The sequence below is a fragment of the Rhinopithecus bieti genome, unplaced genomic scaffold (assembly GCF_001698545.2).
Source record: "Rhinopithecus bieti isolate Rb0 unplaced genomic scaffold, ASM169854v2 scaffold_15814, whole genome shotgun sequence".
Lineage (NCBI taxonomy): Eukaryota > Metazoa > Chordata > Mammalia > Primates > Cercopithecidae > Rhinopithecus > Rhinopithecus bieti.
This window is the reverse complement of record NW_016808380.1, coordinates 350,788-371,954: the sequence shown is the minus strand read 5'-3', so window position 1 is coordinate 371,954 and position 21,167 is coordinate 350,788. Positions and strand designations below refer to the sequence as shown.

The window sequence follows — 21,167 nt, the reverse complement described above, 5'->3', positions numbered from 1 at the left end:
TGGTAATTCAGGTTAAATTTTGCCTTAAAATCATTATTTTATGTTTTCTTGGTCCAGGTTCAAATATTTTAGTCCTTAAGAATTCACAGCCTTTTGTTGTGCTCTTATTAAAGGTGTTCTTAGTGTGCCCCAAGATTCAATTTTTATGTCCTTATTGCTCCACATATAAACTGTGTGGCATTAAAACAGAATGATATCTCTATTGCAGTTAATTGTTCCTACTTTTCTTTTTTGAAATGTTAAAAAGAAATTAGCAGTAGATGAGAGTGAAATGACTGGAGATTTTAATGCCTGAAGCACTTTAACCTTATCCAACAGCTCAGGTAGATCTGCTTGGCAGACATGCCAACAGGAGGGGACATAGCAGGTGGGAAACAAGATATTAACAGGCTCAATTGCATGCCAATTCATACTCCATTATTCCCATATCAGGGCTAGATTGGTTTCCCAATAAGCCTCTGAATTAACCAGCCATCACATTCTAATGCATATCAGTTAAAAACATTTTACTGTATTATTTTCAGACTTCTCATAAATAAATTGATTTATATGTACTTAATTCCATGTTTTCTTAATAAACTGCCATACTAAAGGCTTTATTTTTATATAAACATGATATATATCATTACAGAGATGCTGATCAAGGGATACAAAATTACAGTTAGATAAGAGGAATAAGTTTAAGAAATCTCTTGCACAACATGGTGACTATAGCTAATAATGATATATTCTTGAAAAATGCTAAGAGAATGGATGTTAAGTGTTCTCAAAACAATATGACAACTATATGAAGTAATAAACAGGTTAATTAGCCAAATTTAGTCATTCTACAAGGTATTCAATACATTTTATGGTAGATAATAAATATGTACAATTTTATCTGTCAATAAATAAGTAAATACGTTTGGAAAAAAAATGCCATAGTTAATAGTAAAATAAGTTAAAATCATCATCATTAAAATGGTGAGAGTGGATAGTTTTAACTCTGGTAAAAATATATTTGGAAAATAGTATGGCATAAATTAAATATATAATCATGTGTAATATTTGTTTTGAAATTTGTCCCTTGTTATAAAATATCGTGCCAATGGCAGTACTATCTCACAATTTTACTTAAAACTCCAGTGCCATTTTCCACTGTTCTCTCTCTCATCTACCATATTCAATCTCTTCCCAGTATAGCCTATTATCTCCTTCTTTTTACCACCAGAGATAATGATATCCTCCACAGAATTTACATTTTATCACCTCCCCACAAAAATAACTTCAACAAAATGCCACCCTTCAAGATGTTTCTTGTTGCAGGAGGACCCTTTTTGGTTTTTCCACGATTGCAACTTAGCAGGAGGAGCTGAAGCAGTATGTATTGATATGGAATAGACACAAAGAAAGGACAAAGGCAGTAAATTCCAGCAAGTTAGAGAAACTGTGGAATCTTGTAAAGGTGAGAATGGAGTTTAAGTCAAGTTTAGCCAAGTATAAGAAAGAAAGAAGGCCCCGGTTCATAATTGAGTTTCCAGTTAATATGTGTTCACTGCTGTTGCCGTGAGTTCTTTTCTGCTCCTACCCTTATTTCTTAATTTTTTAAATACCTGCTATGTATTGAACACTTCACAAAACACTAAGAAAATAGTGTCTCTTATCTTCACCATCATCACAAATGGTAGGAATAACAACTAGGTTCCTAAATTATACATGGGATAAATAGTTTAACAGAGAATAAGATGGCTCCAACACATTCCCTACTTCCAGCTCAAACCCAGACCCCAAAGCCCCTTGCTGATGGGCTCTCACTTGTTTTGTGATCATTGAAAACACAGTGACTAAGTCCTCATTATGTGCTAAATAGATAGAAGAGTAATCTGACTTGGATCATAATCATCCCACTGGTCACCAAGACTGATTTGACTATCGGGGGCTGGGATTGTCTTTCTTTTCTCTGTATACTATGCATCTTCCTACTCAATCTACTGCCTCAGTCAGTTTACCAGGGAACAGGGTGCTCTGCAAGTCTTAAACTCATGCAAATTGAGTAATTTTCGATACTACCACAGTACTCCATCAACTGGGATCTTCCTCTGATGGTTGAGGATCCAGAGAGCACTCTGGAGATTTCACGGAACAGTACAGTTTTTCAGGTGTTTTTTACAAGATCAGTTGCTCTTCTTGTTGCCTGAATTCAGGTGCACAGTGTTCTAGTTATCCACAGCGTTCCTTTCAGTCATAAAAGGCTCTTCAGATGGATATAGATCCCTCATGAGGGCATGTAGTTTTTCAGAGTATACGGTGAATTTTAGCCCATACTCATTCCCTCGGTCCAGCACAAACTGCACAACTATAAATAGTAGCCCTGCCAGTGACTGATTAAAAAAAACCCAGCTCAGAGAAGCCTTGTTATATAATAATAATAATAAAATTAACAATAATAAGAGTTGGAGCCAAATTTTCAGACTTCCCAAATTTCCAATGTGTAATTCCTTTCTGCAAGACCAGTATGACTGGGCATGTTTGAATCAGACATATAGTTAACATATATTTATAGGTCTTTTGTAACCCCCATGTAAATACCATTTTATTATATGGGCATGTAAAATGCCATGATAGCATTTTCTAGACTTTTAGAAACAAATGAGTGATAACATGTTGTCCCTCCCCTTATTAACAAGAAAAGAGTAGTTAATCTGTAGAGTTGTGAGAAAGTATAACCATATAACCCAAGAAAACCTGGAATGGAACATTGTTACAGATTTCTGGTGAAGAATATTGTGGTAGAACTAGCATTTACCACACACATTTTCTATCAAATTATTAGAAAATCTGTTGGGAACAGATTTTAGGTGACATCAATCTTCTTGCATTCCTAGAGAATTCCAAGCTCAATGTTGGCCATGAATGTTGTTATCTCTGACTAGATGCTTTTTTCCTCCTCACCTGATTATCTTTTTCATATAGTCTTTTCTCATGCTTCAGATCTCAACTGAAATGCCACATCTTTACAGAAAACTTTCTTTACTCCCTAATGACTGCTTTAGTAGCATCATTTATCTTTACTTAACCAAAGAAATATGAATGGAAATGGCATGCCACTTCTTGTCAGAAGTTTAGAGAGCATGCACTTGCTTTATTCTCTTTCCCTATACATAATTCAATAATGTTACAGGTGGAAGAGATTTCATCAGTCTGTATCTTCGTGTAATGCCAAGGTGGAAGCCCCAATCAGGTGACAATGGATATATGATATGAGTTGTGTCTATCCACAAATTTTAGTAAAATGTTTCCAATTTTAACATAACTCAGTATGTCCCAACTAATGCATCTCAGAAGCCAGTTTATTTCTTTAGTGTCTCTAACTATAATCTATAAATACTTATTATCTTCTTTATAGTCAGAAAATTTTACTAGAATGTATGTTTCATAAGAACTAGAAAGTACCATATTCCTACGCAGAGTCTAGTACATTGTAGGTGCTAAATAAGCATTTGATGAATATAGGAATGAATCCAAGTCCTAGACTATTACAGATGGTGTTTAGTGGAAAGGAAGCATCCAGATACCCCACTAGTAAGTCTGGGAGTAAAACTTCTTGCAAATTTCCCTAATTCTGAATAAGAAGAGAAGCCTTTAGGAGAGACAAAGCATTACATTTTACCTGATTTCCTCTACCTCTCCCCAAAGTAGGAGCCAGCTAACCCTACTGGTAGACTGACTCCTGCATACATTCAGGGTCTCTCTTATCCTTCCTTGGGAAGCAAATTTGCTATTCAGATATCTCAGCATCAAGTCCATCTTGGTCTTACTCAAATCTAACCTTTAGTTTCATTTAAAAATTTTGAAACAGTTGCATAGGTGGTTACCTTTAAAACTCTGAAGAAAGGTATGGCCTCTTTCCACAGTACAAAACTACGTAAGTTTACAATTTTACAGGATTCACAAACCCCCTGAAAATTCTTCAGGGACCCCTTTTCCCGATATTTCAAAGACCTCAAGCTAAGAAATGGACTTCTACCCAGTTCTCTGACCAAGCCTACATGTATCCTATTATTTCTGAGTCCTGTTTTGATGACTACGTACCCCTGATCTTGTCTTGCTGTAGTCCTGCCTTGATCTTACTTTATTTGCTGTCCTGAATATTAGGAACATGGCAGGAGCTCAGCTAACTGCTCCTCACCATCATTTTCAGTGTGTTGCCTGTATGGCTAAAACTATTTCCTTGTCTGTAGCTGGATAATGACTCCTTCCCTGAGACCCAGTGCCAGTCCCCCTCAAGGGAATATATCTTAGGTGTGGGCCCTCTTGATCTCTACAGTTTCACCCCAAAAATATCTTCAAACATGCTCTCTAAAACTAGAAAGAATCCTCTGATACTGAGTATTTTAAATGAAAAGACTTAAAATTCTTTTATTTGTTCAGCTTCCTATAACTATGAGTAGATAAAAAGAGGTTGTAGAGTCACTTCATATATTAAAGTGTTTCCTCTTAAACTTCTTTTCAGCAGAGGCCGAAGAGTTAAAGTGCTTCTTAAATTGATAAAAGTGCATCATCAGAACAATGAGTCAGCTTCTGAATCAAGCTGAGTTTTTCCACCACAAAGTGCTCTGCAGTCCATTTTCTGCATTTGTGGATTATGTTGCACTAAACATGTGCATGGTAGTAGTCCACTCAATTAAATAAGCAGTCTCAAGAAAGACTCATTTCTCATTATAGTGGACTTAGAACAGTGCTATTTAAACATTTCAGATGAAATATCTTTGGTGGACAAAATCTCACACAAAAGAATGACAGGGAAGAGATAGAAGTAGTTTCTGTGACCAAAACTTGAATAGTTTTTGTCCCACAATGTGTTTGCATTCCATGATGCCCTCCACTCCTAGGGGGCTTCTTGGAACCACTAATCCTTTGTGTAGTTTGAAACGCATTGACATAAAGTCTTTATCTGTGTTGAATTCTAAGCTACATTTGACAATACAGTAGTTAAATATTTCTGAAACAGTTTAGATAATCCTTCCTATCTTCCAAAATATCAAAAAGAAAGACAGCCCATGACCCCATCATTCATTCTGCTGTGAGTTCCTGGTGATTGCTTTTCCAGGAACTTGAGAAGGTGAAGAAGTTCATCATTGTTTGAACAACATAGGGCTGGCTTTAGCTTGCTCCCATGAATCAGTGCAACTCTCGCTTGCTCTTTTTCCACCCTGTTACCACTATCTAATGTATAACTTGAAAAAACAGACTATGTTGCTTCCTGCTCCTATAGAACAGAATGGCAAATCCCTAGAGGTTAGAAGGATCTGCTAATCCCTGATGGCAAACCTTAAGATAAACTTAGTAGGTGGAATTGTGCATGAATTCAATATCTTTCGTCTTCAGTTTACAAATTGCCTAATTATAAAACTAAATGATCATTAATGAACTTATTAATGAGAAGCCCCCAAAGACAATTGATGCCCTCTTCATTTGAGCTATTTCTGCTACATAGGTTTTGTCAGGAGTGATTTTCATTACCCCCCCATCTATCAAAATTGAGAGGACAAAATTTAACTCATTCTTAAAACCCGAATTAAACATCACTTCTTCTGTGAAGCTTTCCTTAATACAAATCTCACAAAGATGAGGTCAATCTGCATTCATTAATGCAATTATTTTTGTCTCTATTGTCTCTATCAGACCATAAATTGCTTGAGGCAGAATTCATATTTTATTCATTTATGCCCCAAAGTCTGCCTCGGGGCCTAACACATAATGAATTGTCGAAAATGTGTATTAGGTGGATAACACTGACTGTTGATTAAATAAAGTATCTCATAGAATTATTTTGTGAGTAGGCATACTTCGGAAATATGATGATCCAAGTGCTACCTGAGCCTACAGTCAAGGACAGAAAGGCCACATGCTGGCTTTAGCTTTCTCACCACCACCTCCCATCCATCAACAAAATTACATCTTCTACCTCTGGAAGAAAAATGACCACTGTAATAATAAGAGTATAAAAATTACCACATGCTTAGGTTTTGCTTTTGATATTTTATTCAATCAAGACTTACTGAAGATGTACTAGGCTGGGGACAATTCAGGAGATGTATTTAAACAATGTTTTTCAAGGAAACATTTTAAAGAATTAAACCATGACTCACCTGTAATAAGGCCATATTCAGAAATTTTATTAAGAAAACCCTAAGTTCAGTTCAAGCACCTAAAGTTTATATCTGCTCTATAAATCAATAGTAAGCTATCTTTTAAACATTCATTGAAGTGGAAATTATTACTTATGTTAGCAAGTATAAAATCTGGAATTCGAATGCCTATATTTGTAATGCAGCATCCCCACTTACTGCTCACTAACCTTGGGCATATTATTTAAGCATTTGATGCCTCAGTTTTCTCATATGTAAAATGAGGACTAATAAACAGTATCTACCATAGGAAATTATTGTGAGGCACGTGAGAATTGCTTAAAACATATTGTAGGTGCTCAACATATGATATGAAGTTACTATAGAAAACCTTGTCTAGCAGCTGCCCTTTCTAAATCTTTGCCAAGAAAAACAACATTTCTTTATTAAGTTGATACTCAATAAATACCTTCTCTGTGCCAAACACCCACTAGTGACATAGTTATTAATGAGACAACATATGCCATCAGGAAACATGTTCCAATAATGGAAGGCACTAGTAAAAAGGTGAAGAAATACTTTCTGTAGCAATATTGTAAAAAAAAGATGCAAGAGGAGAGAGTGAAACAGTGAATGTCTCCTTTATATACAGTGGCCAGTAAAGACTTCTTTGAGAATTATTTAAGATGAGACAAGAATAATATAAAGGGACAGTCATTCAAGAATCTAGAGGAAGAGTGCTAAAGAAGGGAGTCAGTATAAAGGTCCTGAAGCTAGAACCACCTTGAGTCCAAACAACAGCAAGCAGGCAATGGTGCTCAGAGCAGGGTGAGCTCAAGAAAGAGGAGCAAGTTATGAGGCAGTGACCTGATCAAGTGAGTTTTGGTACCGATTGGGGAAAAGTAAGCATTAGTTCTAATTGTAATGCAAAGCCAGTGGAGGAGTTTGCACCATGGTAGAATATGATCTTGTCTTCATTTTTAAAAGATAACTCTGTTTTATGAAGTGGAGATTTTGGATCAGTGTGAGAAGAAAGAATCAGGTCAGGTGAGAGTGATAGAGGCAGTTAGAAAAGTCAATATTTTGCATGTATTTTAAAATAGAGTTAAGGAGACTCACTGCAAAATGTATATGAGCCTGTGAAGAAAAAGAGGATTCAAAGGAAACTCCTAAAGTCTTTAGCCTGAGCAATTAGGTAGTGTTGTCAATTATAAAACAGGGAAGACCAAAGGAAAAGCCAGTTTGCCAGTGAAAATTTACGGTTCTCTTTTGGGTATGTCAGTACACTAATCTGGAGTTAAGCATTAAGTGATGACGTGTAAGGTGCAATTATGCATTAGGGGTTTGACAGAATCAGCTAGAGAGATTGTCAGTCTCCAAGAGGACAAAGACTGTTCCCTTAGCATAGCAACAGTCAGAGGCTGTAAAAAAAGGAGAAGAAATTTCAGACAACACTGTAAAGGAGCAGTCTGTGAAATAAAAACAAAATCATGAGAGTGTGGTGTCCTTATGAATACGTGAAGCACAGTTTTAAGGACAACAGACTGGTCAACCACTTTAAATAATGCTGAGACCCTGACTAAGATGACCTCTGAGAAAAACGAAGGTCATTGTTGACAAGATCATTGCAATCAAACAGTGGGAACAAGAGCCTAATTTGAACGGGTCAAATAGAACACAACCAGTGAAAAAAAAAGCAAAGTGTGTATACACTTTCTTTTGAGAAATTTTACTAATGAGGGGAGCAAAAATATTTGTGAGAGGAAAAGCTAAAGATATTATTCAAAGAAATCTATTTTGCGGTGGAAGACATGACAGCCTGTGATCCCCTTACTAAGAGAAACTTTTTGGATTAAGCAAGAGATTGGAATTCTGCCTCCTTTTAAACAAGTTTTCCCAAATCTGTGGTGGGTATTTCAAAAGGTATTCACTCCAAGAAATCAGATGTTTAACCTGAATTTAAACTTTGTACAGTTGGGATTCCATAAAGAAAATGGAAATACATTTTCATTCTTCTGAGGTAGCATTTATATTGACTGGTATACAATGAAATAGAATAATTTCTCTAAATCTAATCAGAAACTGAAGCATTTTTACTTCTACATTCCAGAGAAGAAAATACCATACAATGAAAGATTGGCCATTTGACATGATTGTAGTCTATCATTCTTGTTTGTAGAAAAAGAAAATACAATTCCATTTACTCAAAGAAGTCTCAGTGAGTCAGATACTTTAATTCACAAAAGATGGGATATACTTTTAGAAAATGAAAATTAAATTGAGACTGCTTTTAATTAACTTTATGTCAAAATTGTCTTTTACAAAACAACACAATGAACTGTGTTTCACTAATACCAAGTAAATGTGTTTTTAATGATGTTATAATAAACCTAAAATCTTAAGAGGAGAGTGATGCTGTCAAAGAATAATCGTTTCCAACTTGGAAAATAAACCATTTACTACTAGTGCAATTTGAAGATAAATGGCTCGTTTTCACCTTGGCATGTATCTGATAGCAGGAAGAGGCACATCCTTGGTAAAAGTTCTATTATCATTATCACTTATTTTAATCACAAGCATCTGTTGGATTTAATTCCTCCTCCATAAAGAAAAAAATGGCTCATTTCAAGAGCCAATAAAGGGGAATTTGTGTGAGACAGACTTGAGCTGCCATCAGAATCATCTGGCCCTGGATGTCAGACAAGTTGAGAAAAAGCACCTGCCACATCTGCAATGCCACTTCTGGAAATCTCTTAGGACTCTCATGGAATGCTTTGCCTAGAGGGGAAGTAGGTGTAAAATTTCACTTCAGAGCTTGTTAAATAGACAAGTCCTTGGAAATTAAGAGGTGACTATGATGATAACTGAGAGAACAAAATCAGAATAAAGCTCCAGGCTATTCATGTCCACCAATGGCTCTTTGAGGATAAAGTGAGAATTACACCCAAATTACATGTAAAAGAATGGCCTTGAAGAGGTCTAGTGAGAACACTACGCTGGTTTGGGACTAGAGGTATGACTCGAATGGTTACCATACAGCCAGAGTGGTTCTGAATTGTCACCTTTCCCCTTTTATAAAATGAAAGCCTGTAATACTCTTCTTCCTTAATGTCCCTTTCCTCACGCCCACCTTAACACTTAGCATTCTGCCCTGTAAACCTCCCTTTGTGTCCTTTCCCTGAGAATCTTTCAGGGGAGACTATGGCATACCAGACCCGTTGCAATTTTAAAAAACTGCCTTAAGTCATAACTCTGGGCCTGTTGAGGCCATGTTTCAATAACACAAATTACCCATCCTTCTTTCTTCCCCTTCCCTCACCATGGCCTGGCAACAATTGTTTGGAACTGAACCAACTCTGGGCCCTCCTTAGGCTATCATGTTGCCTGGCTCAAAAACATAAAACAATCCAGCTTCTAGAATTAGATGTAGAATTAAAAAACAAACTCAGGGGACTTAAATATCTGTCAGAGTAAAGCTGAGAGGAAGGCTCTGAGATAGAGTGAAAGACCTGAATGAATCCAAACGAATGGCTCAGAAGTCAGCAAAAGGTAGAAATGAGCATAAGAAGCCAGCCAGTAGAAAAAGAAATAGAGCCAGTGAGCCAAGAAAAGCACCCATGATCATCAATGTCCATCCTTAAGAAAAGCTGCCTCGGGTCCCAGAAACCCATATTTACCCTTGAGGCGAGCTCTTCCATGGTTCCTCTTCTGACATTTCCATACACTTTTACACCTCACTACAATAACCCCCCTTTAAGTATCTTGAGTGGGTATCTGTACTTGAAGAAACAAATATCTAAATAGAAGTCAGTTAGAATTATAGATAGCTATCTAAATTTGGGTTATTTATTAGAATGGTTTCAATGAATTGTGAGAGGTTATCTTCTCCGTGTGACTCTCTGGAATCTGGTTTTATAGCAAAAGGATGTATATCCAATCACATATCTCAACAATCCTGTGACAACAGAAATTACGGAATATCAGCCTGAGAAGGGGGGCCAGAGACTTCCTAGGGCTTTAGGCCACAGATCTCAAACTGTCAGGGTAGAATTCATTCTTCTGTCTTATAAAGGATCCCTTTATATAAAATATATCCAGGCATTCATGCTTTTTGTTCAGCAATTCAGTCTTTCTTCATACTCCTTTCCCTAATCAGGAAATCCTAAGTGTCCCTAGAAATCAGTTGGAAAGCAATTAATCTCTCATTTTACACATGGAGTTTAAAAGATTTAAATACTGCTTTATGGGAACAAAATAGTGAGGCTTTATCTCCAAGACCATCTGTAATTCCTGGCTCTACTGTACTAATATTTAACATTCCTATAAAAATGTATTATTTTGTATTTGTTCTCTATGTATTTTTGTGAAAATTTCCATCACAGATTTCAAAATACCCTAATATTGGAACACTCATTTGAAACAAATGTGTTGTATCATACCATTTTTTTGCACAGTGCATTGAAAGTCTTTGCAAAAGCAGATTGGATTTGGGCATTAGCCCAAATACTGAACTTTAAAGAGATGTGCAATGTGTTTTGAGAAGTTCTAAGGTGAAAACTTGAAGCTGAATAATGATGAGGTCTCTGTTTGTATAACTAAAAGATGCCTTTGTAAAGACATAAAAGACTAAAAGAGGAATTGATTATATAAGAAACTGGGTGATTTAAGTACAATAGTGTCTCTTAAATGTGACTTATTTAAATCTCAAAAGAATTGGTTTTACCACATAATTCAAACCACATTAACTGTAAAATTCTTGTATACTGGAAACAAGTAGCTATTGATCAGTAATAAGGCTAACAGTAGAGACTGCGACAAAGATGCCAGTTGCCTTCAGTAACAGTAGAGACTGCGACAAAGATGCCAGTTGCCTTCAGTATCCACTTTCCTCATCTTCTCTAGGAATACAACCCTAATTTTATTCTAAGAACCAATATGCCCACTTAATCAACCACATTTTCAAATTCCCTTGCATCTACACATGGCTAAGTCCGAGCCAATAAAATGCAAGAAGTATTGTTTAAAGAAAGCTACCTCAGTTAGGTGATGCCCATTTTACTCTTCCCACTTCCTCTTTCTTGATGCCTGGAACTCATTGTAATGGCTAAAAAATTACAAACAAAACAAATTTACAGTTAGGTGATCTTGAAGGTTGAAATAACATAGTAAGATGTAGTTGCTGTAGTAGTCCATGACTGTCTGCCACCAGACTTAATTTCCTTACCAAAGAAATATACTTTTTAAATTTCACTGCTATTTAGTGTTTCTTGGAATATAAAATTAAAACAAAACAAATCCTAACTTATCCAATAAACTAACCTATAAGGTATTCTTATAGGGCTATGACATGGAAGGTCAGAGGAGAAAGTAAATGTGATAAATATTTTTTAAATAAAATGTGCATCTGCTCATTTCCTGCCTGCACCTCCAGAAACTGCTTAAGAATACTCATCATTAGAATGAACAACAACAAAATATTATAAAAATCCTATAAATCCTATAAAAACTTGACTATGTAAAAAAGAAGTGAAATTATTTAACAGTTTACCCTAAAAGACTTATTTCATACTTATGTTAAGTATATAACATTTATGTTAAGTATACAATTTTAATTAATCATGAAATATAGATGAAGTCTATTTTCCCCCGGAAATCTTTAAAGGAATTTGTAATTAGAATGTGTAGATACATAATTTTTTTCTAGATAAAAATGTGCATATATATATACATTCTTCTGGATAGAAAGCAGTACACATACTGATTACTTCTGGCAGAAGTAACAGCATGTAGATAGTCTTTTCAGAACTATGTTTTCATAACTGTTACTATACATTTGAAAAAATAATCCTCATCAATCAATAAATTCTTTTCATTTTAAACATAAGTGTCACCTTATGGAGAACATTAAAAATATCATCTTCTTTTGCTTAACTATAGTAGACATTTGCATTAAAATAGGAGGATTTTATTTCCTCAGAATTCATCTATGCCTGCTGGTTATTACCCCGGTTAAACTCATAATCCTGTTTGCAACATCATAATCATTTACCCAACAAACAATCATTGTGTCACTAACAAAGAATTATGACTTTAGGTAGGGTATAAACTACAGGCAGAGATGAACTCTGAGGAAATAAACATTATTTTCATGCAAATGTGGTTAGTAATAAATAACCAGGGGTGAAAATTATGACGAAACAGAATATCCTATAAAAATGTATTTAAGGAGGCATAAATAGTATATATGTTTTGAAAATTTCTCCTATCTGAAAGAATGATGCAAAAGGTGTTCATAAAATGCTGGTAAAATTTTAATATTTAAAAGAGCTTTGAATTTACACAGAATAGAAGAAAGCTGTAAACAGATGAGACAATATTTCAGAAAGATTTTTAATGAATTAATTTATATATCTAGCTTTTAACATAAACACCGGCTTTTTACATCATTCAATCTAATTATCCATCTCACTGCAAGCATTCTCTACTTTTGATATTGAATGATTTTTGTGGGTCACTTATGTCAACCTGCACCTAAATTCACTTATTTATCCAACATTAGTTTGTCCGTATATTCAAAGATTATAGCATAAGCTCACAAAAAATGATGATAATAAGCATAGCAAAGCACTTTCCAGTTGCAAAAGTGTTTTTGCATTCATGACTTCATTTGATTTTCACAACATTCCTTTGAGCTAAGGAAAGTCAGTATCTTTTTCTCCATTTTATAATTAAGAAATACATTCATATCAGTGATTTTCCAGTTAGTAAGTAGTATAATCTGATAACGTGGATATATACCCTGTTTTTCTCACTACATATATCATCTTCCTTTGGGAAAATGTAGGGACTAACAGGGCTTCTAAACTGGATCCCGCATGTTCACTTATTCAGTCATTCACCTACTAATGACCTCCCATTCTGAGCCAGGCATCTGATGGAGGCTGAGTTATGTGGCAGCCAATGTGAACAGGATAGATACTCTGCTGAAATGTATAGCCACCGGGCGCAGCGGCTCACACCTGTAATCCCAGCACTTTGGGAGGCCAAGGCAGGTGGATCACCTGAGGTCGGGAGTTTGAGACCAGCTTGACCAACATGGAGAAATCTCGTCTCTATTAAAAATACAAAATTAGCCCGGCATGGTGGCGCATGCCTGCATCCCAGCTACTTGGGAGGCTGAGGCAGGAGAATCGCTTGAACCCGGGAGGCGGAGGTTGTGGTGAGCCGAGATCGCGCCACTGCACTCCAGCCTGAGCAACAAGAGCAAAACTCTGTCTCAAAAAAAAAAAAAAAAAAAAAAAAAAAAAAGTATAGTCTAGTTAAGAGGCATACCTTCCAAAATCACATTTGTATATTAATAATTATAAGTTTTATGAAGCAAAAAGCAGGATGCAATGAGAAAGAATAAAGAAAAAACGGACAAATGGAATTAATTTGGATAGAGATTAGATAAATCCTCTTTGAGAAGATACATTTTGAGACTTGAGATGAGAAATAGCATGTGCCAAAACAAGGATAAGACGAGCATTGCTCAAGATCTTTCCAAAAGCTGAATAAAGGGACAGAGAGAATTGCTTTTTTCTGAATCAATATATTATTTAAAATAGCTGAGAAGCCATTTCATAACATTTATTTTTTTCAAGAAATATTTCCTGTGCACCTCACATATAATGCCCATCATTAAGTGATCTTAAAGGTAACAGACACCACTGGCCTGTGTTGTGTGACATACTCAGCATGCACTAGATATGAATTACTTCAATGGATATAAAACATACTAAAACTATTACAAAAAATTAATGTTAATTTGTCTCCAGCATGTGCATGTCCAGAGCTGTAAAATTATAGAATTTCATATGACTATTACAGCACTAGACAAGTCTGGGTATAAACTACAAATTTCAACAGACATGTAAAATCAGGTGGTCATTTATCCAATAGTTGTTAAAGGCGCACTGTACTGACTCCACTATTAGTAATATGGCTGAGGTTCTTGTGGAATATCTATAACTCTCTCAGTTCCACAGTTAGAACCAGGCCTGTAGAAGCAATTTTAAGCATGAGCTTTAAAATGAGAAAACACATTGAAGCTGCTTCAGGCAAAGGCTCTAATTTTACTTAGATTTTATTTCCTCATTAGACTAATGGCAATGGAATCAAAGAACTTTCTACATGTGTGGTTATTGGAAGCAAATAAAGGCAGAAGGGGTCTAGTCTACACTGCCACAGAGGACCCTTATGTTTAATTTCAATGTCATATTGGAAGTCAAATGACAATTTTTTTTTATCTCAGATTTGGCCAGAGATGTACTGATGATAATTAATTATCAGCTTAATATTTATTTCAAAATGCTGATATTGTAAAAGGTAGTAGCATCATATAAAATGATCTTCTGAGCTAGTTCAAAAAAGACTCAAGCTATGTCTGAATATACAAGAGAAAATAGTTTTGCTCCAATCCTTCCCTAACAAGAATAGGACAACACCACTTTTGTTTTATCTGAGAGAAGCACTAGTATAAATCACACCCAGAGGAACAATTTGTTTCTTCATCAGAAGGGAAAAGGAAGATGTCTTAGAGCAAAGGAGAAAGAGTCATGAAACATTAAACCTGAGCACATATGCTAAAATATGTATATATATTTTTTATGTTAAAAGATGAACAGTAATCCTCATTTTAACTGTAGATACTAAAATTCAGAAAGCCAGCAGTGTCAGGACAAGAGGCCAAAAGAGCTTTGGACACAAACGATGAAGATTCATTGGTGACTCACTGTTGTCTGTCTATGGGATTGTGACAGAGGACGTGTTAAGAGGGCAGTGAAAATTGCGGAGGAGTCACACTCTTTTAAAAGATATGTCTTTTGCAACATTTTCTTCTGAGAATATCCCTTGCTTTCTTGATTGCTTATTGTCTACGTTTGTTAATCAGTTTCAATAGAATGCAATTTTATATTAAAGGACATGGAAATGGCTATAGGTCTCTTCATCATAATTTGCTATCCTGTCAGTAGATGATGTGTGTGAATTCAGTACAGTTTATCAATGACACGGAAAAGTATCAAAGGTAAATTTGTACTAAACAACCATCAGTCTTGTATAAGAAGTTACTACCCAGACTCACAGAGAAGACAAAAGAGTTTGAGTCTGGAGTCATGGCTACATTGTTGCCAGAGCCTGGCCAACTTTCAGGGGCATTTTTCTGTTAAGTCAACAAACTCCATAAAGGGAAACTGCCCTAAAATGTCACAAAGTGATGACCACATCCCATGTTTTCTCCTCTTTCTTAAGCCTTGAGTTATAAGATTATAAACCTTGGACTCCCACCAGTATCAAAATCTACAACTTCTCAACACCAGCAAAATAATTCCCCTTGTCTTCTTTCTTTTGACTATCCCAACAGTCCTTCAAACTGGCTGTATCGGGTTTTCCAGAGAAATAGAACAAATAAGATGTGTGTGTCTATACACATCTATATCTATCTATCTATCTATCTATCTATCTATCTCTATCTATCTATCTATCTATCTATCTATCTATCTATCTACCAATTGATCTGTCTATAGGAAAAGAGAGATTTTCAAGAATTGCCTCATGCAATTGTGGGAATAGCAAGTCCAAAATCCACAGGGCTGGCCTGAAGGCTGGAGGCCCAGGCAAGATATGATACCACAGCTCAAGCCTGAAGTCAGTCTGAAGAAAAAATTCCCTCTACCTTGGAGGATCTCAACTATTTTATTTTTCTTAAGGTCTTTAAACTGATTGAACAAGGGCCACCCACCTTATGTAAACTAATTTGCTTTACTCAATGTCTACTTATTTAAATGTTAATCTAATCTAAAAAATACTCCCACAGAAACATCTAGAATATAGTTGACCCTTGAAAAACGTAGGTTTGAACTGTGAGGGCCCACTTATACATGGATTTTCTTCTGCCTCTGTCACTCCTGAGACACAAAACTCATATCCTCTTTTTTCTTCCCCTTCTCAGCCTGCTCAATATGAAGACAAGGGTGAAGATTTTATAATAATCCATTTCTATTTAATGAATATTAAATACATTTTCTCTTCCTTGTGATTTTCTTGGTTATGTTTTCTTTTCTCTGACTTACTTTATTGTAAGAATACAGTATGTAATACATGTAACATACAAAATATGTGTTAGTTGACTATTTATATTATAAGTAAGGCTTCCAGTCAACCATAGGCTATTAGTTACATTTCGTGGAAGTAAAAAGTAATACACAGATTTTTGGCTGTGCAAAGGGATGGTGTCCCAAGTCGCTGTGTTAGTCATGAATCAATTATAAGGTCTGACAAAGTATCTGCTGTATGAGTCTGTTCTCACATTGCTAATAAAGACATATTCAAGACTGGGTAATTTATAAAGGAAAGAGGTTTAACTGACTCACAGTTCAGCATGGCGGGGGAGGCCTCAGGAAATCATGGTGAAAGGGGAAGCAAACACATTCTTCTTCACGTGGCAGCAGCAAAGAGAAGTTCTGAGCAAAAGGGGGGAAAGTGCCTTATAAAACCATCAGATCAGATGAAAACTCATTACTACGAGAACAGCAGCACAGGGGTAACTGCCCCATGATTCAATTACTTCCCACCAGGTTCCTGCCTGGACACCTGGAGATTATAGAAACTACAAGTCAAGATGAGACCTGGGTGGGGACATAGTCAACCCATATCATTTAGGTATTGTAGACCAGTCACATGTTCACATAAAGCTAATCACTACATTGACCTTCTTAAAAAAAAAAAAAAGATAAAAAAGATGCTTAGGGGTCTTTACTGTGTTTTGCTGGAGCAGAGTATGAAAAGTTTCACATCCATTTTATTTTTGGTCCTCTTTTTTTCTTTTATTGCAAACTTTTGAAGATACCAGAACTTCTATAAATATCAAAAACCAGAAAATAAACAGTGTAGTTATAGGTTCAATTGATGATACTGACTAGTGTGACTTGGCTGTCAAATAAATGCACACTCTTGTCGATAATATAATTATTTAAAATATAATTGGACAATGAAATATTACTTTAAGTATAATCATGTTCTACCCTATAGTAGGTTTTATAGACACAGTTATAACAGTCATTTCTTCAAATTCACCGTATTTTACTAATATAATCTGCAATATAGATTAGTGGTTGACATATAATATATCATTTGAAGAATAAGCCCTTGAACTTATAATTTTACTTTTATTAGTTTGTAGCCTTGAAACTTCAAAGACATTAATAATCAAAATCTCCAGCACTTTGACAGGTAATCACTTGATTACTTTTCTCAGTTGTTTGCTTTACTCTGGGTACCAAATGGAAAAAGTAATCAACAAATAATCATTAAGTACTCTTTGACCATGGTAGTGTAATGACTTGTTGCTTGTTGAGAAAATCTTCCTCCTCCTCATCTGTACTGCTCTCAGAAAGTGACAGCAAAGACTGAATTTCAGTATCTCTTCCAGAACAGCTGAAAATACATAACAAGATCAATACACAATATACAGAACCAGGTTTCAACTCTTCATTTATCTTCTGATCAATACTACATATGTTGGAGTTGCTGGAGGCAAGCAGATGTGAGGGGGCTGTATCAGACTGGGACCATAATTTTCAATGTGCCCAATATAGTAAGCCTCCTTTTAATGAGAAATTCTCATCATTCTCCCTCTCCCAAGAAATAAAGCCACAGTGGAAGGAAGGAGAGACTTTATGGTCTCTGATTGTGTCTTTGTTGATGATTCAGAGGCACTTTAGAAACCTGCAGAGCCTCAGGGTCATCATTAAGAACATTCATCATCACATTGTCTGTTTAAAAGAATCAGGGTGAATAGACTGCCAGACAAATCGCCTCTTTTGTGTACTGTGAATTAGGACTATGTAGATAGCCAGTCAAGATATGCCAAAGCAAAAATTAATGACAGCATTTGTTTGTTATTTTATTTTGTTGCATTTTATTGGTGGCAGCAGGGGGCACTGATGGAAGCTCTAACACCTGAGTGTCTACGGTTTGGGAACAAAGGTAGGGTGGGGAGCAGATAAAAGTGTACACAATTAGGATTTTTTTGTCCTAAATAATCTAGATTCTCAACCTATATATGCTGCTAAATAATGTAAAATACTTCGCTCTGTGATGGATATAACTGTTCATTGGATTACCTTTTATGTTCAACACATGCTAAATGAGCAGCTTATAAACCACGGTCTGTGGAACAATGAAAATCTCATTGTGATTACAATTTTCACTGGTCCAAGAAAAGAAGAGCTAGTGATTGTTTCATGAGGTTTTTAATTTTAAAGAAATGTGCTTTAGATGAGTTCACGTCCTTTGCAGAGACATGGATGAAGCTGAAAACCATCATTCTCAGCAAGCTATCGCAAGAACAGAAAACCAAAGACTGCATGTTCTCACTCACAGGTGGAAATTGAACAATGAGAACACTTGGACACAGGAAGGGGAACATCACACACCGGGGCCTGTTGTGGGGTGGGGCAAGGGGAGGGATAGCATTAGGGGATATACCTAATGTAAATGATGCGTTAATGGGTGCAGCACACCAACATGGCACATGTATACATATTAATAAACCTGCACGTTGTGCACATGTACCCTAGAACTTAAAGTACAATAAAAAAGAAAAAAAAATTTAAAAAATCCAAAAACAAAAACAAAAAAGAAATATGCTTTATTCTGTTAGTAAGGTCCCCTTATATTTTTAGTATTGAATGTCATTTGTTTTATGAACGATGAGAACACTTGTAGGTTTAGTTTGTTTTTAATGATTTATCTAAGGGAAGAAAATATCAGTCTTATATTGACCTTTTAAAAAATATATAAATGATAATAGAAATGCAAAAATCCAGGCTCAGTGCAGTGGCCTGAGTAGTCCCAGCTATTTAAGTGGCTGAAGCAGGAGGATAGCCTGAACCCAGGAGTTTGAAACCTACCTAGGCAACATGTTGAGACACTGTCTTAAAAAAATGTTTCAGAAGAGAAAGAAATGCAAAAAGCAAGACGAATAGCTCAATGATTTCCTCCTCCAGAAAGAATAAGAAACGCTTGATTCCCTTTTTACTACAATTTCAGATTTCAATTAAATTTCAATCAAAGAAATTTACAATATAGATAACTAATTTTATACTTGTTTTAGTCTTTCTAGAAGAAATCCTGCTCCTTCTTCAAGGAATTGTAGTGTCAATAATAGACTGAAACAATAGACTACTGTTTTGAAACATTTACTAGTGTAACCTACATTCCTTATAAGCTGATCTGACCATCCCTAAAATCTCTAAATGTATTTTATGTGAGGAAAGAATGATATGATACAAATTAAAATGTTATTGTTAATTATCTAGATTTGATCTCAAGAAAGAAACTTACTATTTGATTCTAAAACCTTATTCACATTGGGTAGGATTCTATTAATACAAAGTATTGAAATTTATTAGGTTAATTAATTCAAGTAAGGCAATTGTTTTCAATATAATAAGAAATGCTGAAGGATTATTATATTCCAAATATCTTTTCATTTTATAATACATATTGTGCAGTAGAGAACGATCTCTTCACATTAAAGTAACAACTTTATAAGCCTTTTACTAAATCTTGATAATAGATCAGCAAAGAACCCAAACATTCTATAAAGAATGGTCATATAAGGTACACACATGAGGACAATCTTTCTACATATAATAAAGATAATTAGTTGGAGCTTGTCAAAATTTTACTACATACTATATTAATATATAAACTGCAGGCTTAACTTACCTCAATTCCTCAACTCCACAGGGACCCCTCACATGTGAGGTCTTAAGGAAATCTGTGGAAGTCTGACTTATCTTCAGTAATTGGCTGCTGAAATCTGGAAACTCTTCTGAGGTTAAGCTATAAAGCTTTTCTGAAGTATCTGAAACATTTTATTTCATGCATCGTCAAAACATAAATTCAAGAAACAAATACACAGCATACGGTGCTGAATGTTTACACGGAGTAAATTACAGGCAATAAAAGAGGGTCAGCATAGATTTTAATTATTCCTCAATTTTCTAATGTTTGTGGGATAAGTTTAATTTGAAATTCCAAATTGGGGCATGGGTAGCAAGTCATTTTTATTGATTTAAAATCATATTGATTTTAAAATACACGTTACATTTACAACTGTGTCAAATGTCCTGAGACCTCATAAAATTTCAAAAAAAGAAAAAAATCAAGTGACCCCCTAGAATATTTTGCAACTCCTCAATCTGTTGGATATTTTATTATCTTTTTTCTTATAAGAAATAAAAGCTTTACTCCCACACAGTCTAAGGGAAAGATTAGCCATGGCAAAGTTGCTCTTTCTTTTTTAACTTCCTTGCTTTGTTTGAGTAAATAATAACTGTTCATATTTGAAAGCAGAGAAGCCTTAAATTTTTCTTTTCATGAAGCTGGCTTATGATTTAGCCTAGCTAAGGACAAATACTGCAAGTTAATAAACAAAATCTTTGGGCAAATATATCTTCATATAAACCACCAAAAATTCAAGTATGTAACTAAATATCATTGTATATTAGAAGAGCTATAATGCTTTCTTTCTCACTGCTGAAATTGTAATGAGCCATCTAACTTATACATAAAGTTATACTATGATGACTATTAAAACTGTCAAAATTACTGGTTGCTATTCTTCCCTTCCTTTTTTCCTTTTTTCTTTTTATTTATTTATTTCTTCCTTTCTCTTTCTTTCCCTCCTTTCTTCCTTGAGATGGTCTCTCTCTGTCACCAGGTGTGATCTGCACTTTCGTGATCATAGCTCACTGCAGCCTGCCACTCTTGGGTTCAAGTGATCCTCCTGCCTCAACCTCCTGAGTAGCTGGGACTACAGACATATGCCATGACGCCCAGCTAATTTTTAATTTTTAGTAGAGTTGAGGTCTCATTATGTTGCCTAGGCTGATCTTGAACTCCTGGCTTCAAGTGATGCTGCTACTTTGGCCTCCCAGAATGCTGGGATTCCATGTGTGTGCCTGGCCTAGAAGTAGTTCCTAAACCTTTTTTTTTTTTTTTTTTTTT

At 35.4% G+C, this 21,167-nt stretch overlaps 1 protein-coding gene across 1 annotated transcript in view; it reads right to left on the bottom strand.

Moving 5' to 3' along the window:
• Nucleotides 1-17,297: 17,297 nt before the first annotated feature.
• Nucleotides 17,298-21,167, bottom strand: part of ZBBX (zinc finger B-box domain containing) — a 148,934-nt gene continuing 145,064 nt past the window's right edge. Inside the window, exons 19-20 of the mRNA XM_017886716.1 lie at nucleotides 19,884-20,022; nucleotides 17,298-17,585 (exon numbers count right to left, since the gene is read on the bottom strand). Of these exons, the coding sequence (XP_017742205.1) occupies nucleotides 17,459-17,585; nucleotides 19,884-20,022 (266 nt within the window). The 3' untranslated portion in view covers nucleotides 17,298-17,458. The remainder of the gene's footprint in view (nucleotides 17,586-19,883; nucleotides 20,023-21,167) is intronic.